Source organism: Trachypithecus francoisi, unplaced genomic scaffold (genome assembly GCF_009764315.1).
Source record: "Trachypithecus francoisi isolate TF-2019V2 unplaced genomic scaffold, Tfra_2.0 Lachesis_group2, whole genome shotgun sequence".
In the NCBI taxonomy this organism is placed as follows: Eukaryota; Metazoa; Chordata; class Mammalia; order Primates; family Cercopithecidae; genus Trachypithecus; species Trachypithecus francoisi.
The window spans coordinates 370,192-395,895 of NW_022681465.1; the positions used below are offsets into that span (position 1 = coordinate 370,192).

Consider the following 25,704-nt stretch of genomic DNA (forward strand, 5'->3'; position numbering starts at 1 on the left):
CGCTTCCGGGTCAGGGGGTGGTGCGCCTCGCGCGGCAGATTCGAAGATAGGGAGGGGCCCGCGGGCTGAGGCGGCGGCCGTGGCGGCGACGGTGGGCGTGAGGTGGCGGCGGCCACGCTCCAGTCGGGTCCTCACTGCTCTCGGGGGCGCCATGGACGAGGCCGTGGGCGACCTGAAGCAGGCGCTTCCCTGTGTGGCCGAGTCGCTGACGGTCCACGTGGAGGTGCATCAGCGCGGCGGCAGGTGAGCCGGTGAGCCGGGCTAGCCCGATACACCTTCTGGGTACCCACCAGCCCCGACCCCAGCTCGTGCACCGAGCCCGGACCCAGGGGCACTGAATCCTTTGCAACTGAACCCCAGGGAACTGACCTGGCCCGACTGGACCCCGGCGCGCAGGCCTCCGGGCCCCGACCCGATCCTAGCGCAGTGACCCAAGCCCACCCCAGGGCACTGACCCTGCCGACCCGAGCCCTGCGCGCAGGATCCCAGCTCACAGATTGAGCCCCGACCCGACCTCAGCCCACGGACCTGGCCCTGACCGTGCCCAGCTGTTCTCCAGTGCACCGATCTGACCCTGAGTCACACGTTGGAGGATAGGATGGCCGCGCATTGCACAGAGCTCTAAAGTCGCAGCCGAAATTGGGTTGTTATTCTTTGAGCCATTGTTTTTCAGACCCTTTAATTGTTCCCGTTCCTCACGGACTTGATGTTAAATTTTTAGGGTTCAAAGCAAATCCCACTCATTTGTGACCAAGTCAGTTCATGGGATGGGGGTGCCTATGGGCTGTGCTGCTCCCTGGAGTTGGGGGAGCTCAGCAGCGGGGCCAGACCCTCACAGACACTCCTCGTGACCATGGAGGGTGGATTGAGGTCTAGTGAGACCACCAGCCTCAGAGGGGATGCAGAGGAAGAGACCTTTCCTTTAACAGAACAGCTGTTGACTGGTCACTGTCTAGGTGCTGAAGTTGAGACACGTCAGCATAATTGCACCAGGGCCCAGCGACATCTGCACAAAGCCCCACCACAGCCTTGTGACACCTGTGTAAACACCTTAGAGCTCAGAGACACCTGTACACAGTGTCACCGCAGCTTGGAGACAGCCCATGTACAACCACACTTGGACCCAGAGACGCTAGGCATAGTCACCTCAGAGCACAGCTGAACCTAGAGGACAGACACCTACGCACAGCTGCACCAGCATTCATAGACACCACCGCACTATCTATGCATGGTCGCTGCCTTGTAGGGTGCTGGGATGATTGCAGAGGGGCCACAGATCACCTGCCTGGCTCTGAGGAGCCTGTCCAGGAGGGAGGGGAGCCTGTCAGAGGGAGGCAGACATTAAATAGAACCTAAAGGGTGACTGCAGTTGATCAACCCAGTAAGCTGGGACAGCGCACAGCAGGGCACAGAGGTGTGATCCAGGACCAGGTCACTGTTGTAGAAAGGGAAGGTGTCAGGAGGAGTGCGGCAAGGTGGGCTGAGGGAAGCCCTGGATGCCAAGCGTAAAGCATTAGATTTTCTCAGCGTAAGTCACAGCTATTGGAGACTTTTTGCAATGTGGACCCCAGGCCTGACCCCGCAGCTGTGGAACTTCCTTATTGATAGTGAAAGCCACCATTATCGACTGCTTACTTTGTGCCAGGTATTGTCCCAAACACATTGAGTGTATTAATGACCCTTCACAGTAGCCCAGCATAGCAAGGACTCTTACTGTTGTCCCCTTTTTCTAACTGGGAGCTGGGGCACAGCTTCTTCAGGGCACAGCTGGTAGAGGACCCATAGGCAAGGGGTGGCTCTAGATTTGGTCCCCAGGCAGGCCAGTTCCAGCCTGTCCTCTTAACTACTGCACTTTCTTATGTATTGTCTGAGTTTTTGCAAAACACTTAATTTTAACATTTTGTTTTTGAACTAAAATCATTTATGTGTGTTTTGGTGCTTTTGTGTGTGTGTGTGTGTGTTTTTTTTTTTTTTTTTTAGCACTGCAAAGAAAGAAGACATAAACCTGAGTGTTAGAAAGCTACTCAACAGACATAATATTGTGTTTGGTGATTACACATGGACTGAGTTTGATGAACCTTTTTTGACCAGAAATGTGCAGTCTGTGTCTATTGTTGACACAGAATTAAAGGTTAAAGACTCACAGGTAAGTTACTAATTTGCTGGGCCAAGGAACCGTTAGCTGAATACAAAGGCTGTATCATGAATGTCTTGCCGTTTTCATAGCTTGTTTTCAGAAACGGGTTCACTTCTCTGTTGGTTTGGGTGACTAGACAAGTTCTTCTCACTGGCTGTCAGGAGCCAGGTGCTGGGAGCAGGAAGTGGCCCTGATGGCAGGGTGCTGTCAGTATGGCCGGGGACAGGTCGGAAACCAGGAATGAGAATGCCGTGTTGTAGAATAGTGGGCTGCCCTGGTAGGGCCTGTGTATGGTGTCTCATTCTTACAGTCAGCAAATGTTTATGAAGTGCTCAGTGTGTGCGAGGGCCATAGGAGGTGTGGGGGCCACAGAGATGAGGAGATGGGCTTGCCTTGTAGGAGTCCTTCATCTCATCCCATGCACGGCCACCTCACCCACCCCGGAGCTCATGTGTATGTGTTAGAGGAGCTTTGTGTGAGGGCGTGGAGGCATTGGGGCAATTCTGGCACCCGTATAAAAACAACCTGAAACATATTTCTAGGGAAGATGTATGACAGCACTACAATTCTGTCCTGTAGAAACCAGCTGTGAAGGACAGGCTTGGTACTAAGTTCTGCTCATGAGGGGGACCTCCCCATTCATACGTTAGGACCCATGTTTGTGCCTGCTCAGAGCTTTGTGCACACTGAGATCTGATACTGCCGTGGTTTTGGCCAGTCTGAGGGAAGGAAGAGCCTCCCACACTGTTGTGGAGGGATGGATACCCTAACTGGAGGGCAGCAGGGTTGCCCAGGGAAAGTTCTAATGTTCTCTATCTGACTGCAAATTCACTTGTGGGAATTTATCTTAGTTGATAATTATGCAATTTTGTAGATCTTTCTGAATAGATGTTTGTTAGGTGCTGTTAATAATAGCCAACAATTTGAAGTATTTTAACTGTCCACCAAAGATCAGTTAATAAATGTATGAATTCCATATATCTACACTATGTACAATGCAGCCATTAAAAAGAATGAAATAGATTTCTGTCTACCAATGTAAACATTTCTCTGAGCTATAACAACCGTAAAAAGACACAGTTAGGAAGCCGACTGGGCAAGGTGGCTCATGCCTGTAGTCCCAGCACTGTGGGAGACAGATGGAAGGATCACTTGAGGCCAGGAATCAGAGACTGGCCCGGGGATCATAGCAAGACCCCATCACTAAAAAGAGTTTTAAAAAATTAGTCAGCATGGTGGCGCGCACTTGTAGTGCCAGCTACTCAGGAGGCTGGAGGTGGGAGGATCACTTAAGTCCAGGAATTTAATGTTGCTGTGAGCTGTGATTGTGCCACTGCACTCTAGCATGGGTGCAAGATCTTGTCTCAAAAAATAAGTTAATTAAAAAAACAAACAAACAAAACCCTATGTGGTAAAACTCAATTTTTGGTCAAATCTGTGTGAGTGTATTTATAGACTATGATAACATCCCAGAGGTTGGATTTAGGGCACTTTTTCATTCTATAGGTAAATGTAGGGCCCAAAGGGCAAGGGATGGGTATTAGCTTTCAAAAGAGCTAATCCTCAATCTGAAATAAAATAACAGCCTTCTCATCTAATCTGAGAACTAGTTTTTATTCTACTATACATTCAGTTTTTATTTGTGGACCTTAACATCTAATTTGTATGGTTGGAATTAAGTGAGAGATTGTAAATGTGTGTGGATTTATTTGGCTTTTCCCTCATTTTAGCCCATCGATTTGAGTGCATGCACTGTTGCACTTCACATCTTCCAGCTGAATGAAGATGGCCCCAGCAGTGAAAATCTGGAGGAGGAGACAGAAAACATAATTGCAGCAAATCACTGGGTTCTGCCTGCAGGTATGGGGTGTGATGGAAGATGACGGGGAGGCTGAGGTCAGAGGATTGCGTACTCCATGCCATGTCAGTTCACAGGGGGTTCTGTTTGTCCGTCTGTTTTGTAGGATTTTAGGATGTTTTCTCTCTTATGAAATGGAAAGTGTATCACAAAAGAGGAATGTAGAGATTTCTAGTGTGGGACCATACTGTTCCTTTGGGCGGGTACTTCAGGTTCATGGCTAACGGAGAGCGCCCAGGTGCTCTTCTCACATGCCCGGTTGGTCTTTTCTGCTGAGTGGCTCCTTGCTGTCTGCTTGATGCTTCTCCGTAGGTGTTGCTGATGAGCTGTAGTAGGCCGAGCCCAGGGCTTCATTCAGTCAGCGTGTGGAGAAACGGGTGGATTTAGTGTCTGAACTTGGGTTGAAGCATGGGTAAAAGACAATTGAAAATGGTTATGATCATAAATTTTATAATGTGTTTACCACCAAAAAAATGATAGTTTAATGAAAACATATTGTGGGGATTATGATATACATAAATGTAAAATAAATGACAACAATATTGTAAAGATGGGTCGGAAGTTTAAAGTTTTTTTAAAAGACCATTGCACATGATAACGAGACATAAAGTGTAATTCTTTGACTCCAATTGTCTGCCAAAAGTTTTATGTGACTGACATTTATTTTACATCTTTGATTTTAATAAAAACTAAAATTTGAAGAAAAATTTGCAGAATTTATACTTTCCTGTAATCAGAATCGTGGTCTTACGCTGTGTAGCACAATGGGAAGCTCAGGCTTAGGCTCGGGGGAGACTGGGGTGGCTGCAGTTGCATTCCTGAAATCAGGTCTTTGTTTAATTCTGTCACAGCTGAATTCCATGGGCTTTGGGACAGCTTGGTGTATGATGTGGAAGTCAAATCCCACGTAAGTTGCTGTGCCTTTTCCCAGAATGCCCTGTTATTTGAAGAGGAACCGTTACTGTTTTGCTCTCCAGCACCCCCGAGCAACTTGATGCAGATGGATTTTTGGGAGCCCCTGTCTGCTGGCAGCCCTTGTCCTGGACATCTGTCCTCTAGGATTGCTCCAGAGTAGAGCTGGTCTCTGGGGAGCTCCCTGAGAGAGAAGAGGGAAAGGGAGAATGTGAAGGCAACTTAGAGAATTGAACCCTCTGGAGATGGGAGGAGGGAACGTGAGCAGACCTGGTCCGCACAAAGGAAAGGCCAGTGTGTCTTAACCCCTGCACCCTCTGCAACCGGAAGGGTCCTTCCCACACAGGCAGCTCGCTAGAATACCATCACGCAGCTGTCCCAGGCTGCTTCTCCACATTGTGGCTGTTGTTATTTTGCGAATAATAACTGCTGTATCATTCTAGAGGAAGGCGCTTACTCATTACTTGATAAACAAACCCCTTAGTGGTTTTGTTTAATGTTGGCACTTTAAATAAAAGTGATCATTTTGTTTCTGTTCTTATAAAAGTAATAGCCAGTGTTTTTCCTTTTCCCTTTTTGAAGCACCTTCTCTTCTGAAATGAAAGCATTTGGAGGTGATGATCTCTTAGGAGGCGGCTTTGCTCCCTCTTCTCATGTAGGATCAAGCCCTGGGGGTGCACATTTCTTGGGGACCTTTGCCTTGTTGGTACCTTTATCTAGCTCTTTTTCTTCTATCAGCTTCTTGATTATGTGATGACAACTCTACTGTTTTCAGACAAGAACGTCAACAGCAACCTCATCACCTGGAACCGGGTGGTGCTGCTCCATGGTAAGGCATGCAGGCTTTTATTTGACCAGATAAGTGGCATGAAATTCAGCCTTTACTTTTACCTTTGTTCTTCTGCAAGGAGTTCCAGCTTTTTGTTTTCTGAAGGAGCCACAGCTGTCCTAGAATGTCCCCTCTCTGTGAAGCAGATCCAGCTCATGACACTTGGGACATTTATTTTTTATTTTTTTTGAGACGGAGTCTTGCTGTCATCTAGGCTGGAGTGCAGTGGCGATCTCGGCTCACTACAACCTCCACTTCCCGGGTTCCTCCCAGGTTCCAGCGACTCTCCTGCCTCAGCCTCCTGAGTAGCTGGGATTACAGGCATGCACCACCACACCCGGCTAAGTTCTGTATTTTTTTTTTTTTTGAGACGGAGTCTTGCTTTTTCGCCTAGGCTGGAGTGCAGTGGCGCGATCTCGGCTCACTACAAGCTCTGCCTCCCAGGTTCACGCCATTCTCCTGCCTCAGCCTCCCAGTAGCTGGGACTACAGGCGCCCGCCACCATGCCCGGCTAATTTTTTGTATTTTTAGTAGAGACGGGGTTTCACCATGTTAGCCAGGCTGGTCTCAAACTCCTGACCTCAGGTGATCCGCCCGCCTCAACCTCCCAAAGTGCTGGGATTACAGGTGTGAGCCACTGCTCCCGGCCCTTGGGGTATTTATTACTTCGTACTTCATCAAGTCTTCCTGTGGGGTGCCGCATTCCAAGACATCCTCAGATGCCCCAAATGTGGATAGTACTGAACTCTGTGTAGACAGTTTTTTCCTATACAGACTTTCCTATGATAAACCTTAACTTATAAATCAGGCACAGTAAGAGATTAACAATAATAACCAATAGGAAAAAGGAACAATTATAATAACTTACAAAAGTTATTTTAAACTTGTGAATTGTTTATTTTTAGAATGTTCCATATAATATTTTTGGACTGTGGGTGACTGCAGGTAACTGAAACCTTGGAAAGTAAAATCTTGGATAAGGGGGGACTGTTGTGTTATTAAACTTTTCCAAAAATGCTGCCTTGTTTCCCCAGCTGATTGTAATTCTTTAGAATTCTGCCTGTTTCCCGGCTGATTGCAACTCTTTAGAATTCTCCGTTGTAGGCCAGGCGCAGAAGCTCGCACCTGTAATCCCAGCACTTTGGGATGCCAAGGCGGGCGGATCATAAGGTCAGGAGATTGAGACCATCCTGGCTAACATGGTGAACTCCCGTCTCTACTAAAAATACAAAAAAAAATTAGCCGAGTGTGGTGGCAGGCGCCTGTAGTCCCAGCTACTTGGGAGGCTGAGGCAGGAGAATGGTGTGAACCCAGGAGGCGGAGCTTGCAGTGAGCCGAGATTGCACCACTGCACTCCAGCCTGGGCGACAGAGCAAGACTCTGTCTCAATAAATAAATAAATAAATAGATAGAATTCTGCCTTGTTTCCCAGCTGATTGTAACTCTTCTTTAGGATGGAAACTTCCTCATATTTCTTTGTAGTACTCAGCTTTACTTTGTGAGGAGTAAACTGAAAAAGCCATATTTTAAAGAAATTCTGTCTAGTTCTTGTCAGGAGAAAATATTGATGATTTGTTGTTTTGTTTTGTTTTCAATATCACCGGGTAGAATGGGGACACGGGAATTGAGTGGACTCGAGAGTATGAAACTGTAGCAAAGTGTTAAATAGAAGCTTGAAGAGTACTTAACTTCTTTGCGTCAGTTAAGATTGCGTGACGACGTGCCCTTAAAACACAATATTCTTTTAAAGAGCAGATATGCCCCACATACTGTCCTCACAGCACGATCAGAGTAAGCAGCAGGTGTTTTAATTAGTGAATAAGTTGTTTCTGTTTGGAATCAGTTACATATTTCCTCTTAAAAATGCTTGCAGAAAATGAGAGTTGCATGTCTCCATTTTCTGTTAGATGCTTTCCTTTTTTCATATTGGTCACCTCACAGCTTCTGGGAGGCATCATGTTAGGGGATGCTTGGCAGGCAGGCGTGCAAGAAGAGCACTGGCCTCTGCCACTCTTTGAATTTAGTGTGGGGTACTAGCCCACTGAGAATCGTCTTAGGAAAGAGGGTGGTTCTGAGGGCAGCAGGAACAACACACGTCAGTGCCTGAGGAGGGTAGGACCCTCCACCTCATTTATCAAGAAAGGTGTGTTTGGCTTCTGAAAGGTGCCTTGATGAGTGGCTTTCATAGAGGAAGTGTGGGGACAAGGACAGGTGTCAGCAAAGATGTAGGCTAGAAAATGCAATGCTCACTCCCAGTGGTAAGTGGGACTGCAGGCCAGTGCTGGGGGTGGGGAGGTGATGGAGGCTGAGACTAATTTAGTACAAATTAGTAAGAAAGAGAGGGAGACGTAAGTGTATTGGTAATATTTCACAGCATTTAAGCTTCTAAGCAGACTTCATTGTAGTAATAACATCAGTAGCTTTTAACTGTATTCCTTATGTTTTATGGAAAATGGAAGTTACTGTTGTTTTAAGAAGTTTGTTGCAGTACTGACTAAAAAGTATATTTGCTCTGATCGTTGTCACAGGTCCTCCTGGCACTGGAAAGACATCCCTGTGTAAAGCGTTAGCCCAGAAATTGACGATTAGACTTTCAAGCAGGTAACTTTTGGTAATTTGTGAGAGGAGAGCCATGGGAATGGGATTTATAACAGGAGGTTTTTTTTTTCTAAATCATTTTAAACAAATAATAGATTCCTCTCCTTCACTGTAAGTCACTTGATTCCTCTGTATTCAGCATAGTTTTGAGTTATGATTTCAGTCTTTTAAGATTTGAGACTTATTTTATTGCCAGCATAAAACATTGCTGGTGAATTGCACTTCAGAAGACTATACTTTCTCCCCTTGCTGGATGGAGTGTTCTGCAGATTTCAGGTCAGGGTACTCGGTAGCTTTGCTGATTTTCTGTTCACTCGTTTTATCCATTACTGAGAGAAGAATGTTAAGTCTCTAATTATGGATTTGTCTTTTCCTCTTGAGTTCTGTTTAGGGCTTACGGTTTTCGTCACACTTGGAAAATATCTGGTCACTGTTTCCTCACCGAATTTCCTTGCCCCTCCGCTTTATCTGGGACTCTGTCTTTTTTTATGTTAGACTGATGTTCCACAGGCCACTCGTGTGCTTTTTTGTTTTTTTCAGTTCTTTAGAAATATCTATTTTATTCTAAAGTTTCTGTTGCTGTATTTTCAAGTTGACTGATTTTCTACATTGTCTAATCTGCTTTTAATTCTATTCAGTGAAGTTTTTATGTCTGATGGTGTATTTTTCTGCTCTGAATGTTCTGATTCTTTTTGTACTTTTCTTTCATTATGTTCTTGTTCACATCTTGAACAACTTTGTAATAGCCGTTTTAATGTTCTGTCTGCTAATTCCGTCATGATTGTCATTTCTGATTCTGTTTCTATTGACTGGTTTTTCTGCTCGTTATGGGTCACATGGTTTTGCTTTGTTGGCATGTTAGGTAGTGTTGGATTAGATGCTGAACATTGTGGTTTGAAGTGTGTGGATTGTGTCTTCTTTAGTGAGTGTTGGGTTTTGTTCCGTTAGGCCTTTCCATTACCTGTGATTTGGTGTGATCCTTTGAGGTTTGGTTTTTTTAAGCTTTGATTGGGAGGAGTTTAGGTTTAGTGTTAACACTAAATTATGGTCCTCTGGGGTCTACACTGAGTAGAGCACTCTCCACCCCAGCTGTTGGAGTATGCACTCCTCCCAGCCTGTGTGAGGTCCAGGAGCCCTTCAGCTCACAGATCACAGTCACCCTTTACGTAGCTGCATGGAATGTCCCCAGCTTATACACACCTGAGTATTCATCCAGGACGCCGGGGGTGCCATGAGGATTCCTGGGCACTCCTTCTGAGGTATTTCTTCATATTTCCTTCCTCTCTGGAATTCTGTTCTGCAGCCTTCAGTCACTTCAGACTCCCTGAACTCCATTCTCTGTCTCCTTGACTCAGCAAGTGGCCATACTCCACTTGGGTTCCCTCCTGTGCCTGTCATTGGAAGACACCTCCCGGCAGACAGGGCATTTGTAGTGGGTCCCTGGTCTTCCAACTCAGGAGTCCCTGCCTTCACTGCCTGTGTCCAGCAACCTTACCAGATGGTGTTTCATCCATTTTGCCTTAAATGAGGTTTTCTCATTTAAGATTAGATGGTAAATCTGCTTCCTGTTACTCCAGTATGACTAGAGGAAATCCTGTGAGGTTTAATTTCATATACATAATTTTAGTTCTTGAAAAATGTCTTGTAAATGTTTTTACATAGGGAAATTGCTTTATTTTGACCCCTTAGGTTATGTTTAGCAACTTGCCCTTTGCTTTGACATATTGAAATACATGTGTGTTTTCAAGATCTCTAGGGGCATGCCGGCATGGCGGCTCATGCGTGTAATCCCAGCACTTTGGGAGGCGGAGGCAGGTGAATCGCTTGAAACCAGGAGTTTGAGACCAGCATGGACAACTTGGAGAAACCCTATCCCTACAAAAAAGTACAAAAAATTATCTGGGCGTGGTAGCACATACCTGTGGTCCCAGCTGCTTGTGAGGCTGAGGCGGGAGGATCACCTTAGCCCAGTAGGTCCAGGCTGTGGTGAGCCTGGGTGACAAGAGTGAGACCCTGCCTCCAAAGAATAACCAAAAAAGATCTCTAGGGGCAGAGATGGAAACACAAGAGAAGGAAAATGTTATTATTAGGAATATAACTTCTTCCAGTACAAAGATCTGGAAATATGCTTTGGTTTTATGACTTAGAAATGGCAAAAAGGCCGGGCGCGGTGGCTCAAGCCTGTCATCCCAGCACTTTGGGAGGCTGAGACGGGCGGATCACGAGGTCAGGAGATCGAGACCATCCTGGCTAACACGGTGAAACCCCGTCTCTACTAAAAACTACAAAAAACTAGCCAGGCATGGTGGCGGTGCCTGTAGTCCCAGCTACCCAGGAGGCTGAGGCAGGAGAATGGCGTGAACCCGGGAGGCGGAGCTTGCAGTGAGCTGAGATCCGGCCACTGCACTCCAGCCTGGGCGACAGAGCGAGACTCCGCCTCAAAAAAAAAAAAAAAAAAAAAAAAAAGAGTGAGACCCTGCCTCCAAAGAATAACCAAAAAAGATCTCTAGGGGCAGAGATGGAAACACAAGAGAAGGAAAATGTTATTATTAGGAATATAACTTCTTCCAGTACAAAGATCTGGAAATATGCTTTGGTTTTATGACTTAGAAATGGCAAAAAGGGCCGGGCGCGGTGGCTCAAGCCTGTCATCCCAGCACTTTGGGAGGCTGAGACGGGCGGATCACGAGGTCAGGAGATCGAGACCATCCTGGCTAACACGGTGAAACCCCGTCTCTACTAAAAACTACAAAAAACTAGCCAGGCATGGTGGCGGTGCCTGTAGTCCCAGCTACCCAGGAGGCTGAGGCAGGAGAATGGCGTGAACCCGGGAGGCGGAGCTTGCAGTGAGCTGAGATCCGGCCACAGCACTCCAGCCTGGGTGACAGAGCGAGACTCCGTCTCAAAAAAAAAAAAAAAAAAAAAAAAAAGAGTGAGACCCTGCCTCCAAAGAATAACCAAAAAAGATCTCTAGGGGCAGAGATGGAAACACAAGAGAAGGAAAATGTTATTATTAGGAATATAACTTCTTCCAGTACAAAGATCTGGAAATATGCTTTGGTTTTATGACTTAGAAATGGCAAAAAGGGCCGGGCGCGGTGGCTCAAGCCTGTCATCCCAGCACTTTGGGAGGCTGAGACGGGCGGATCACGAGGTCAGGAGATCGAGACCATCCTGGCTAACACGGTGAAACCCCGTCTCTACTAAAAACTACAAAAAACTAGCCAGGCATGGTGGCGGTGCCTGTAGTCCCAGCTACCCAGGAGGCTGAGGCAGGAGAATGGCGTGAACCCGGGAGGCGGAGCTTGCAGTGAGCTGAGATCCGGCCACAGCACTCCAGCCTGGGTGACAGAGCGAGACTCCGTCTCAAAAAAAAAAAAAAAAAAAAGAAATGGCAAAAAGAAGGCTTAGCAGGCCTTTGTTCCTCACTCTATTAAAGAACAAAATGTTTTATAATTAATTCTGTTTGATATTCAACCTAGTTTTTATTTTGTTAGATTGTCTGTATCCCTCCACTGTTTTATAAACAGTATCAGTAAATGGTCTCTCTCTTTTTTACGTGGAATGCCAGTGATGCTTTTTGAACGTAATTCTTTTTCTTTTGTGGACTTTGGATGTGGAGGAAACTGAAAAAAGGACTTGGAAGTCAGCTTTTCTCTGGCCTCAGTCTTGTTCTCTGGTGATTTAGTCAGCAGCTAAGCACGCCCAGATCTGTCTGCAGGCTTCTGAATGGATAGGGGAGTGTTCTGGGTTCCAATCCATCTGTGTGTGTTAAAGTTAACTTTGGGCCACCTGAGCATTCCTGGGCTCTGGGGTCTGTGCTGGAAAGCAGATTATCGTGCTCTTTAGGGTTCTGTGGAAGGAGGGAAAAATGCTCAGCTTCTGCCAAAAGCTCTTGATGCTTCTGTTTTGTTTTCTGTATTATATTAGTACTACTAGTATTTTTAAACATAGAAATATAATTTGTAAATAGATTTAAAATAGGAGTTTCTACTCTTTAACTCAATTGGTACAGTCTAGAACTACTGATTGAATCTTGTTAGACTTTTTCATAATTATTTAGTACACGGAGGGCTGGATTCCTCGTTTCTTTGTCAGTAACTGTAGTTCCCCCAATGCTGGACACTCGAGATGTTGCATTCAAGATGCATGAATGGCTGTCGCTGAGGATCCGCAGGACCGATTAGTAATTCTCTCAACTCCTTTTTTCTATCTCAGGTACCGGTATGGCCAATTAATTGAAATAAACAGCCACAGCCTCTTTTCTAAGTGGTTTTCAGAAGTAAGTAAAATATTCTAATTATCTGGATTGTGTAGCTGAAAAAATGTCTTGTATGTTAGGCAAATCCTCCTCTGGAAGCTTCAGGAGAGAACTGGGTGGAAAAGGTGTGTGAGGATCAGGGCTGACTGTGATCAGAGAAGGTTCCGGAGGTGGGGCCCGCGGGGACCCTCCCTTGGTTCTCCCCAGACCTCTGACTGGGTGGGATAGGGCATTGGATGGACTCTCAGGAGGGCAGGACTGGCACTCAGGGGACTGCAGCCCTGCCACACATGTCCTCGGTGCTCATGCGCCCTAGCGCTGTGAGCTGAGGGGGTCAGACAAGGTGATGTCACAGGTGATTCTTACGTCTGAGGAGCTGTGCCCAAGTCACCTGGCATCCGCACATCCCTCTGGTGAGGTGAGGTGGGACCAGGCACACTGGGCACAGGAGAGACTGTGAGGAAAGCATCCCACCCCGTTTGCATCTGTGGTCTGTCTCTTTTCCTCATCAGAGAGGACACACAGGTAAAGCAGAGGTACAGGTCACCCTCACTGTGCCGCCCCGGGCAGGGCAGGTATGGTCTCAGGTCTCAGCACCCTGGCATTCAAAGCAGAGGGCGAGAATATTAGGCTGACCTCCTCCCATGCCGCCCTGGCTTCTCTGATTTAGGGAGCTTTCTGAGGGGCCGTCAGGAGACAGTGGGCTTGTGGGGACAGTGGGGCAGCAGGCCACATCAGGGTCCCCCTGTGCACCTGGCGGTGTGGTCCCTGCACGTTGACACTAAAAGGGTGTTTGGGTTCCAGAGTGGCAAGCTGGTAACCAAGATGTTTCAGAAGATTCAGGATTTGATTGATGATAAAGACGCTCTGGTGTTTGTGCTGATTGATGAGGTAGGCATTTCCAGATAAGGACATTCATGACAGAATCGCCTTTTGCTGTTGTGGGGGCACAGCCTGTTCCTGAAGCTCCTGGCTTTCCCCTCCTACGGCTGGTCCGCCCTCTAGCCCTCCCCGCACTGTGCGCCTTTCCGCCTTCCTGCAGCATCTGCAGGCTAGGCGTGGGAACACCCATTCATTCATCTTTTTCACCTGCTCAGGGGGACGTATCCCCGTAGCTGCCTGTGAGGTGCCAGGCCCTGTCCTTTTTGACCCCATTGCTCCCTCCCAACAGGTGGAGAGTCTCACAGCCGCGCGAAATGCCTGCAGGGCGGGTACTGAGCCATCAGATGCCATCCGCGTGGTCAATGCCGTCTTGACCCAAATTGATCAGATTAAAAGGTAACCAGGACATGCAGCGATTTTCCCTGAGAAGTGATGAAAAGTTTGTTGCAAAGAAATGCGTGATACTTGTACAACTCCAGATCTTAGTGCCCAGTTCTTTTATCTAAAAGTGCATTTGGCATTGAGTATTGACTCCTTTTCCACATTGGAGGCAGCATATTGTAAATGCTTTTTAAAGAAATTGTTTTTAGTTTATTAAAAATGTAAAAGAAGGCTGGGCATGGTGGCTCACGCCTGTAATCCCAGCACTTTGGGAGGCCGAGGCGGGCAGATCACGAGGTCAGGAGATCGAGACCATCATGGCTAACATGGTGAAACCCCATCTCTAGTAAAAACACAAAAAATCAGCCGGGCATGGTGGCGGGCGCCTATAGTCCCAGCTACTTGGGAGGCTGAGGCAGGAGAATGGCGTGAACCCAGGAGGCAGAACTTGCAGTGAGCCGAGATCGCACCACTGCACTCCAGCCTGGGCGACAGAGCAAGACTCCGTCTCAAAAAAAAAAAAAATGTAAAAGAAAACTCAGGAATGCTAAGAATTTTATGTAGCACGGAAAAGCATGAAATGAAGAACTGCTACATTCAGGCCTTATACCGCCCACTTCTCTCCTATCCCACCCAGTGTCAGCACCAGCCGGTGCTGCTCGTAGAGGAGTGGCTGTCCCCTGCTCGCTCTGCTGGCCCGGGGCAGAAAGCTTCATGGACGGATGGTCCACATCTCCACAGTCCAGCCTCACAGGACCAGGGCCTGTTGTCAGTGTAGCCCAAGTTGATCAAGCTTAAGGGGGAACGGCTGCTGGCCAAACTCCCAAGGAAGTGATGGGCAAGCCAGAACCTGTCTGTCCCTGTGTGGTGCTCATCCAGGACTCAGGTTCCTTCTCTGAAATGCTCTTTCTGCCCTCAGGGTGCCTGGGGAGTCCCGGGCATTCTCAGAAGCTGGATTGTTGAGTGTGGGGTGACAGCAAACTGAACTGTGCAGAGGAACATTTTGTCCAGGCCATGACCACTGTCTCACCACAGAGAACGTGTCTGGCTTCCTGAGAGGCGCTCGTCTTGGGGTCAGTTGCAGGAGTGTGCAGGTCCTGGAGGGGGGCCTCTCCTGCCTCTGACTTCCTTCTTGTGTCCACGTCCTTCCCTACCCGGCTTGTCCCTCAGTCTGCTGCAATCTGGCTCCACCACAGCCCGCAGCCCCACATTCACACGAGTGCTCACTTTTCTCTTTCTGGAACATTGCACAGCACTGACACCCTGATGGCCCCTTCCCTGAGTCTCTTTGTGCCTCCCTCCCTGGCCTCCATTCTCCTGTCTCCCTGGTTTATGCTGCTGGCATCTCTCCGCAGGGAGGAGTCTACACAGCCTGGCTGAGGCCTTCTCTCCTGGCGTGTGTGTGTTCCTGGTGTGTGCCCCTTCAGCGTAGCTCAGGGTTCTGTGGGGGGAATCCCAGACCTGCACATCCACCTGTGACCAGACATCACGGCTTAGATGCCCAGGATGTCAGGCACACTCCCACACTGCTCATTGGGCCCCAAATCCCTCACTTTCTGGGATTTTGCATGACACTGATGGCCTCACTGTGCACCTACCACTCAAACCAGAGGATGAAGGTCACCGTGACTTCCCTGTGAGTCACAAGGACGGGTGGCTCAGGAAGAAACAAGGAGACACCCTTGCCTCTCTTGCCTTCATTCCCTCATGCTCCTGGTTCCAGCCCCCGTCTAGAGGACTCTTTCCCCTGCCAGTCCTGTCTACTCCTGCATCTCTGGATTGTCAGCCCCTGGGTCGTGATCTCCAGGCCTAGACCTCCCTCTGGCCCTTCCTGCAGCCCCACCCTCCTGGTGCTGGACTGAGCAGCTGTGAGCTTACCCCACCTCTGTACCTTGTTCCCTCTGCCGGGGACCTTCCTGGTACTGGACTGAGCAGCTATGAGCTCACCCAGCCTGTGTACCTTGTTCTCTTTACCGGGGATCCATATGCTCCCTGCCCTGCCTCTGATTAACTCACCCTGGCTCACAGGCACAGGGCCTGCCCTCCCTTGTCCAGGGTCTAGGTAAAGCTAACCTTCCTCAGGCAGCAAGGGCAGCACTGCCACACATGCAGTGAAGCCCCACCAGGCCTGTACAGCATGCTCCCTGGGGACACCTTGTGCCTGCTCTGTGCTGGCTCATGCTGGGCCCTTGGGGGACATCGGTCAACAGACCAGACAACGGGCTGTTTCTGTGGAGTTTAGACACTAGAGGGGAAAGCAGATCATGAACACGGGAAGTAACCCAGCTCTACGGTGTGTCCAGGGATGATGAATGGCCATGCCCAGGTGGATGGTGGGCACCAGAGCCTACAGTAGGTGGCGTAGTCGGAACGCTGTGCAAAAGTGAGATCTTTGCCAAGGTTGAAGGCAGTGAGGGAATGAGCCAAGTGGGGCTGTAGGAGAATTCCCAGAAGGCCAAGTGGCAGCAAGAGCAAAGGCTGGGGGCGTCTGTGTGACCTGTGTTGGCACAAGGCCCCTTTCCTTCCTGTGGGCAGCCTGCTGGTCATCGTCCTGCCAACCCCCTTGCCAGATAGGGCAGGATAGAATTGGGTCGCCGACAGCCATGGTGACTGTGGTGCTTGCTTCTTGGCCACAACAGGCATTCCAATGTCGTGATTCTGACCACTTCCAACATCACTGAGAAGATCGACGTGGCCTTCGTGGACAGGGCTGACATTAAGCAGTACATTGGGCCGCCCTCTGCGGCAGCCATCTTCAAAATCTACCTCTCTTGTTTGGAAGAACTGATGAAGGTATGTTTATCTTTTTTTTCCTGTTGATACAAATGGATTTCTTATGTGTTCTTAATTAATTAAGATAGCTTAAAATAAGCTTGTTCCAGTATGGAGGATTTCAACATACACATTAACTCCGTTCTTAAATTGAAAACTAGTTTTGTATGTGACAGGTTGAGCTGATAGTTGAAACTGGGGCCACCGACTCAATATTTTTGTTCTTTTGGCACAATACAGTCATCATTGTTCATTATTTGAGGTACCAATCAATGTAGGGGACATCAGTGACCGGCTGTGCTCACCCGGCTGGCTGCACAAATCCTGGTTCTCAGCTTACTCCGGGCTTTTCCAATGCCCTGCCTCTTGCGGGCCTGGATCCTCACCTGAAAGAGGAAGTGAGGGCATAGCACGAACTGGCAGTTGTGGTCACGGGGTCCACTTGATGTCATGTTCTTCAGTCGCCTGTTGTGATGATAGGCAGGGACGCCATCACCCTGGGCACAGCGACGCATGCAGGGAGTGTGTGTGAGTCAGGGACGCCGTCGCCATGGGCACAGTGATGTGAGCGGTGTGTTTGAGTCAGGAATGCCATCACCATGGGCACAGTGACGCGTGCGGGGCGTGTGTGTGAGTCAGGAACACCGTCACCATGGGCACAGGGAAGCCGTCACCATGGGCACAGTGATGTGAGCGGTGTGTGTGAGTCAGGAACGCCATCACCATGGGCACAGTGACGCGTGTAGGGAGTGTGTGTGAGTCAGGGACACTGTCACCATGGGCACAGGGAAGCCGTTGCCATGGGCACAGTGACTCGTGCAGGGAGTGTGAGTCAGGGAAGTCGTCGCCATGGGCACAGTGGCACATGCAATGTGTGTGAGTCGGACACCATCGCCCTGGGCACAGTGATGCGTGTGGTGTGTGTGAGTCAGGGTCGCCGTCGCCCTGGGCACAGCGGCGCGTGCGGGGCGTGTGTGTGAGTCAGGTCGCCGTCGCCCTGGGCACAGCGGCGCGTGCGGGCGTGTGTGTGAGTCGGACGCCGTCGCCCTGGGCACAGCGGCGCGTGCGGGGCGTGTGTGTGAGTCGGACGCCGTCGCCCTGGGCACAGCGGCGCGTGCGGGCGTGTGTGTGAGTCGGACGCCGTCGCCCTGGGCACAGCGGCGCGTGCGGGGCGTGTGTGTGAGTCAGGGACGCCGTCGCCCTGGGCACAGCGGCGCGTGCGGGCGTGTGTGTGAGTCGGACGCCGTCGCCCTGGGCACAGCGGCGCGTGCGGGCGTGTGTGTGAGTCGGACGCCGTCGCCCTGGGCACAGCGGCGCGTGCGGGGCGTGTGTGTGAGTCGGATGCCGTCGCCCTGGGCACAGCGGCGCGTGCGGGGCGTGTGTGTGAGTCGGATGCCGTCGCCCTGGGCACAGCGGCGCGTGCGGGGTGTGTGTGTGAGTCGGATGCCGTCGCCCTGGGCACAGCGCGCGTGCGGGGTGTGTGTGTGAGTCGGATGCCGTCGCCCTGGGCACAGCGGCGCGTGCGGGGCGTGTGTGAGTCGGATGCCGTCGCCCTGGGCACAGCGGCGCGTGCGGCGCGTGTGTGAGTCGGATGCCGTCGCCCTGGGCACAGCGGCGCGTGTGGGGCGTGTGTGAGTCGGATGCCGTCGCCCTGGGCACACCGGCGCGTGCGGGGCGTGTGTGAGTCGGATGCCGTCGCCCTGGGCACAGCGGCGCGTGCGGGGCGTGTGTGTGAGTCAGGGACGCCGTCGCCCTGGGCACAGCGGCGCGTGCGGGGCGTGTGTGTGAGTCGGACGCCGTCGCCCTGGGCACAGCGGCGCGTGCGGGGCTGTGTGTGAGTCGGACGCCGTCGCCCTGGGCACAGCGGCGCGTGCGGGGTGTGTGTGTGAGTCGGACGCCGTCGCCCTGGGCACAGCGCGCGTGCGGGGCGTGTGTGTGAGTCGGACGCCGTCGCCCTGGGCACAGCGCGCGTGCGGGGCGTGTGTGTAGTCGGACGCCGTCGCCCTGGGCACAGCGCGCGTGCGGGCGTGTGTGTGAGTCGGACGCGTCGCCCTGGGCACAGCGCGGTGCGGGGCGTGTGTGTGAGTCGATGCCGTCGCCCTGGGCACAGCGGCGCGTCGGGGCTGTGTGTGGAGTCGGATGCCGTCGCCCTGCCCTGGTCCAGCGGCGCGTGCGGGGTGTGTGTGTGAGTCGGATGCCGTCGCCCTGGGCACAGCGGCGCGTGCGGGGTGTGTGTGTGAGTCGGATGCCGTCGCCCTGGGCACAGCGCGCGTGCGTGGCGTGTGTGTGAGTCGGACGCCGTCGCCCTGGGCACAGCGGCGCGTGCGGGGCGTGTGTGTGAGTCGGACGCCGTCGCCCTGGCACAGGGCGCGCGTGCGGGGCGTGTGTGTGAGTCGGACGCCTTCGCCCTGGGCACAGCGGCGCGTGCGGGGCGTGTGTGAGTCAGGGACGCCGTCGCCCTGGGCACAGCGGCGCGTGCGGGCTTGTGTGAGTCGGAGGCCGTCGCCCTGTGCACAGCGGCGCGTGCGGGCTTGTGTGAGTCGGACGCCGTCGCCCTGGGCACAGCGGCGCGTGCGGGCTTGTGTGAGTCGGACGCCGTCGCCCTGGGCACAGCGGCGCGTGCGGGGCGTGTGTGTGAGTCGGACGCCGTCGCCCTGGGCACAGCGGCGCGTGCGGGGCGTGTGTGTGAGTCGGACGCCGTCGCCCTGGGCACAGCGGCGCGTGCGGGGCGTGTGTGTGAGTCGGACGCCGTCGCCCTGGGCACAGCGACGCGTGCGGGGCGTGTGTGAGTCGGACGCCGTCGCCCTGGCACAGCGGCGCGTGCGGGGCGTGTGTGTGAGTCGGACGCCGTCGCCCTGGGCACAGCGACGCGTGCGGGGCGTGTGTGTGAGTCAGGGGAGCCGTCGCCCTGGGCACTCGCGGCGCGGGGCGTGTGTGTGAGTCGGACGCCGTCGCCCTGGGCACAGCGGCGCGTGCGGGGCGTGTGTGTGAGTCAGGGGAGCCATCGCCTGGGCACAGCGACGCGTGCGGGGCGTGTGTGTGAGTCGGACGCCGTCGCCCTGGGCACAGCGGCGCGTGCGGGGCGTGTGTGTGAGTCGGACGCCGTCGCCCTGGGCACAGCGGCGCGTGCGGGGCGTGTGTGTGAGTCGGATGCCGTCGCCCTGGGCACAGCGGGGCGTGCGGGGCGTGTGTGTGAGTCGGATGCCGTCGCCCTGGGCACAGCGGGGCGTGCGGGGCGTGTGTGTGAGTCGGGGGCGCCGTCGCCCTGGGCACCGTGGTGCATGTGGTGAGTGTGAGTCTGGAACGCTTTCGCCATGGGCACAGTGACGCGTGTGGTGTGTGTGTGTCAGGCTAGCAGGGAACTGCCCCATGCTTGTGTTTCTGCTGCTTCTAGCCCCTGTGGGAACAGGCCTGTCCCAGACAAATCATCCTGCGAGAGCGTACCTGGACCCTTCGTTTAGGGGAGTTGGACAGTAACCAAGCAAACCAGTGAATGGGGATTTAACAGTGATGAGTTTAATGCTGTTGTTTTCACCTGTGGGTACCACAGAGCAGGGTCCTTAACAAGGACGGCACTGCCTCCTTGGATTGGGAACTGGTCTCAGCGATGGACCCACTGGGCCTGCCCGGGTCAGCACTGTCCGGGCATGGTTTTCTCGGGGGTTGGGGAAAGGAGACGGAGCTCTGTGGAGCTTTGGCTGGAGAATGCCAGGGATCTGAAGACTGATTTTACAGCAGTTTTGCTGTCAAGGAGCCCCACGGGATAGCAGATCCTGCGAGGAAGTCGTGTGTGTTGGAGGTCCTCACACACCTTCAGTGTGGGTTCCAGCCTTGCAATGTGACATTTATACACTTGTACACTTGTGCTGTGAATCTAGGGGATGTTTAAAGTTTTAGCTAAGAGGGATGGACTTTTTCTGGGACGGTGTAGGACAGGGGTAGGGTTTTTTGTTGTTTTTTGTTTGTTTGTTTGTTTGTTTTGAGACAGAGCCTCACTCTTGTCTAGAGCTGGAGTGCAGTGGTGCGATCTTGGCTCACTGCAACCTCCCCCTCCTGAGTTCAAGCAATTCTCCTGCCTCAGCTTCGTGAGTACCTGGGATTACAGGTGCAAGCCACCACACCCGGCTAATTTTTGTATTTTTAGTAGAGACAGAGTTTCACCATGTTGGCCTGGCCGGTCTCAAACTCCTGACCTCAAGTGATTCGCCCACCTCAGCCTCCCAAAGTGCTGAGGTTACAGGTGGGAGCCACCGCGCCCAGTGATGGGGTACTTTCTTATTTTAGGCAGTTTATACGAAATTCAGAAATGCAGATGTCACGGTGGATATTGATCTGGTCTCAAAAGCTGTGGGCATGGAAGTGGGGACCCTGCACTGTTGAGGCCAGCAGGGCATAGAGGGGTGTCGAGGGGAGGCCCAAGCACTCCAAGCACAGACAGTGTGTCTTCATTTTGCTCACACCCCTCAACAAACCTCCAAAATGTTCAGACAATGCTATTTTCTTCCTTCTCCTGGTTCCTGAGTCAGAACGGTTCATATTGGAATTCAGTCATAGTAAGTCAGTGTGCCCACCAGACTGTTGGCAAGGCTACTTGGAAAAGCATGACTTCCAGACAACTGATCTCTGAGGTGAACTTCTGGTGCCCAGCTCCTCGGTCAGTCAGACACTGTGTCGTGCTGCCAAACAAGCCTCACCTTTAAAACAGACAACCTAGGACCCTGCGTTGGAAGTCAGTGGAAGTCCTGGCTCTGAATCCCAGCTCTGCCCACTGTGGGCTCTGACGTCTCCGAAGGTGACAGAGTGGACTGAGTGCCTCCAGGTCCCTTCCTTTCCTGACACACAGGGAGGAAACGTTTTGGCCTGAAACACAGAGGAGGCTGTGTTGCTACTGGTTTCTGAGGCATGTTCCGTTATTTGTATTTGTTTGAAAAAGCAGAATGTGTACGCTGAGGGGCATGAGAGAGCGAGCTTGTTCACTAGTGCAGCTGTGCATCTTCAGTCATCACTGTCTGGATTTCTGTGAGACGTGACATGGTTGACACTTTACCTGCAGGTGCTGTCCCTCTTGCCTACGCTCAGGCCTCTGTGGACTCTGCTAACCGCCTGTGCCTCTGTCTCCCCAGTGTCAGATCATATACCCTCGCCAGCAGCTGCTGACCCTCCGAGAACTGGAGATGATTGGCTTCATTGAAAACAACGTGTCAAAATTGAGCCTTCTTTTAAATGAAATTTCAAGGTGCAAATTGACCTCATTTTTGTAATCAGGATGAATCCATTTGTGATATTAACTAGGGAGTCATTGTTTCCTTTGAGGAGACCAGGGAGGGCTCTGGGTGTGAACTCTCAACACAGGTGTGAACGTGCACGTACGTGTGTGTGTGTGTGCACGCGTGTGCATGTGAGTAGAAACACGCAGCACAGCCACCTCCTTCCAAAGGTGTAACCCGTGAGCCCGGAGGGCACTGGCTCATGCGCTGGAAGCCTGCGACCCTACGGCTGATGGCACTTCCAAGGATTCGCAGAGTCCACAGAAAGGAAATGGCTTTGGGGGTCCGGAGAGGGTGGAAGGGAAGATGGGGAAAATGATATGGTGCGGTGAAGGATAGAGTTTGGTTCCAACAGGAGAGAAATCAGGAAGGCTGCTGGAGCAGTGTGTTCAGGTAACCTCCTAGTGGGTTGCAGTGCAAAGGCTGGGGAGGTGCCGGAGAGGCGGGGGGTGGAGTAGACAGAGCCTTGGGTTTCTGGCCAGAGTTTTAATTTTATTTTGAAGTTGGCAAGAGTGTGGAAGGCTTTAAACAAGGGATAACATGAAGAATGCAGTATTTTTTAAGGATTTGGATTATCTGTTGAAGAGATTTAAATCCGTTAAGATGGGAATGAAGAACAGTTCAGAGACTTCTACAAAAATTGAAGATGTGAACCCACCCATTATTTGGGGAATCTGTGCTTGCTGACCATGTGCCCGCTGCGTCGTGCCCTACGCCTGGTGCTCCCAGGCAGGTGATGCATTCCCTGGGCGCGAGGATGCTGGCCTTGGGGCAGAGCACAAAGGTGTGCCTTGGGTGTGCTTCAGAGCAGCGAGGACACTGCCTCCCAGAGCAGGAGCTGAGGATGGGGAGAGACCGGCAAAGGGATGTTCGCAGGACAAGGCTAAGGAGACCAGTGAGGGGCAGGAAGTGCCCTGTGAGCCCCAGGGTGTGCCTGGGGCGCTTTGGCTTGTGTTCCCAGGGATGCCTTAGCCCATGAGGAAAATGAGTCCTGAAACGTGTAATGGTGTAAATTGCTGTCTGTGAACTGGGTTTTCTTTACACAGGAAGAGCAAAGGCCTCAGCGGCCGGGTCCTGAGGAAACTCCCCTTTCTGGCTCACGCGCTGTATGTCCAGGTGAGTCTCCACTGCTGTCCTCCAGCACCCACCCTGTCCACAGGTCTCAGCCTTGCTGGAAATTCCACTTAGCAGCCCTGGGGTATCAGCCTTATTTTATCTCAGTTTCCAAACCACAGGGTCCTGGGGCAGGAGGAGGAGCTGACCTTGGCACCAAAACACTGGGGCTGTCGAGTCCTTTGGGAGGAGGCGGCTATGCCACGTGCCTCTGCTCACACGCATGCACACACGTGCACGTCTGCCTCTGTGGTATGCTGAGCTCGTGGCCAGGGTCCTCGCTGGCCTCGCCAGAGGTTGTGCTCTTGCAGGCTGGGCTCAGTCCACACAGAGCAGGACCTGGAGCCACAGCTTCACCCACTGGGTGCTGGGCCTGTTGCAGATGCTTCGGCCCAGGGCACTCACCCCTCTCTTGCACTGTCCCCAGCAGCTGGTTGGGGTAAGGACTCAGTGTCTGGTAGAGCAGATACACTTACATCTGAGAAGAGAAAACACCCATCTTGGAATGCTTCCTTTCAAATCAGAAGTGACCCAGGCTCTGTCTGGTTAATAGCAGCCTCTGTGCTGGACACAGTGCTCAGCACAGAGGTGACAGTGGCCATGGACCATGAATGGGAGCCTTTTGATGCAGGGAGGTGACAGCTCTGGGCACCGGGACCATGGGAATTCTCTGGTTATAAGCCCGGGACATGGGGTGGGTCCTTTGGAAAGGACTCCAGGGTCTACTCCCAACAGCTTCTCATCCTTCTCAGTGTGTGGGTGGCTGCCTTGGTGCCCCCCTGCCCACCCCCGTGGCTGTTTCTGACCTGTAGGACATGGCGGGGGGGAGGGTCACGTACCCACCTTGTTCACCTTTTCTGAAGTAAAGAGCATGGCTCATCTGTGTCCTGGATGTGTGTGGTGCACACTCACTGCTCAGCCCATCAGCTGCAACCCCCTTCTGAGCTGTCTGCACTGTGGGTGGCAGCAGGGGCTGTGGATGCCAGGTGGCCCCACTAACGGTGAGTTGAGCCCCTCCAGCGATGACCGTGTACCTTCCAGGCCCCCACCGTCACCATAGAGGGGTTCCTCCAGGCCCTGTCTCTGGCAGTGGACAAGCAGTTTGAAGAACGAAAGAAGCTTGCGGCCTACGTCTGATCCTGGGCTTCCCCATCTGGTGCTTTTTCCCATGGAGAACACAGCCAGTAAGTGAGGTGGCCCCACACGGCCGTCTCCCAGGGAATCCCTTCTGCAAACATTGCTTACACTGCAAGCTAGAAAGCCACCAAGGCCAGGCTTTGTTAAAAGAAGTGTGTTTTATTTATGTTGTTTTAAAATGCATACTGAGAGACAAACATCTTGTCATTTTCACTGTTTGTAAAAGATAATTCAGATGGTTTGTCTCCTTGTGAAGAACCATCGAAACGTGTTTGTTCCCAGCCCCCCTGCAGTGGATGGGATGCGTAATGCCAACAAGTTTTGTTTAACAGCAAAAAAGGAAGATTAATGCAGGTGTTACAGAAGCCAGAAGAGAAACTTTGTCATCCTAAAGAAGCATATAATCATAGCATTAAAAATGCACACATTACTCCAGGTGGAAGGTGGCGATTGTTTTCTGATATCAGCTCGTTTGATTTAATGCAAAAATGTTTTCAAGACTATTTAATGGATAAGAAAAGTCTATTTCTATATTATACCAACTGAGAAAAAAATGGTCGGTAAAGTATTCTTTCATAATAAATAATCAGCATGGTCCCATTTGCAGGAAAAGTGCAGACTCTGAGTGTTCCAGGCAAATGCATGCTGAATGTCTCTTGTAACCCAGTGTGGGCACCCCTGCATCACTGGGATGTTTCTGCCCATGGTTTTGTTTGTGCAATAATGTTATCACATCTCTAACGAGGATTCACATTAACAGAATATAAAATAAATGGGTCAGTTACTGGTCTCTCAGAATATTATGTTTTGTTTTTATCTCACACTAAAATAAATGTCATTAATGCTTTGCACGTGAAATTCACTTTCGAAAGAACATGTTACATTTTGTTTTAGAACTTTTTTTTTTTTTTTTTTTGAGACGGAGTCTCGCTCTGTCGCCCAGGCTGGAGTGCAGTGGCCGGATCTCAGCTCACTGCAAGCTCCGCCTCCCGGGTTCACGCCATTCTCCTGCCTCAGCCTCCCGGGTAGCTGGCGCCCGCCACCGCGCCCGGCTAGTTTTTGTATTTTTTTAGTAGAGACGGGGTTTCACCGTGTTAGCCAGGATGGTCTCGATCTCCTGACCTCGTGATCCGCCCGTCTCGGCCTCCCAAAGTGCTGGGATGACAGGCTTGAGCCACCGCGCCCGGCCTGTTTTAGAACTTTTTAAGTATTCACATATTTTTTAGAATTTTCTTGTTTTGATGCTAAGTATCTCTTCCAAGTGCTTTTAATTTCACTAAAGATGACTCACATGATTACTTAACTTGAAGCCTGATTTATGCTGTGAGGACCTTATGGTGTAACTGCATCTCCAGAAGAAGCTGGGAAGGTGCCAGCGACCCGGGTGCAGATCCAGGAGGAGGATCACCGAGGCCGAGGCATAGGCAGGTTCTGCTCACTGCACCGTCTGCTAGGCCTTACCTCCAGATGCAGAACCTGGAGCCACTCCTGCCACGGAAAGCAGAGCCTGGCTCTGGGGGTGGCAGGTTGAGAAGTGGGCCCAGTCCTTGCACGTCG

At 51.5% G+C, this 25,704-nt stretch overlaps 1 protein-coding gene across 2 annotated transcripts; it reads left to right on the forward strand.

Moving 5' to 3' along the window:
* The first annotated feature begins 18 nt into the window (after positions 1-18).
* TRIP13 (thyroid hormone receptor interactor 13) lies at positions 19-25,036 on the forward strand. Of its 2 annotated transcripts, XM_033178678.1 has the most exons (14): positions 19-243; positions 1,981-2,146; positions 3,868-3,997; positions 4,847-4,902; positions 5,646-5,736; positions 8,265-8,337; positions 12,553-12,616; positions 13,400-13,486; positions 13,767-13,873; positions 16,498-16,651; positions 21,754-21,866; positions 22,944-23,013; positions 24,052-24,194; positions 24,755-25,036. In XM_033178678.1, the coding sequence occupies exons 1-13, from the start codon at positions 152-154 to the stop codon at positions 24,145-24,147; spliced, it is 1,299 nt and encodes a 432-aa protein (XP_033034569.1). In that variant the 5' UTR covers positions 19-151; the 3' UTR covers positions 24,148-24,194; positions 24,755-25,036. The 2 variants fall into 2 exon arrangements, with proteins under 2 accessions (XP_033034569.1, XP_033034568.1); XM_033178677.1 differs by having other exon boundaries at positions 24,052-24,994.
* Positions 25,037-25,704: the final 668 nt, after the last annotated feature.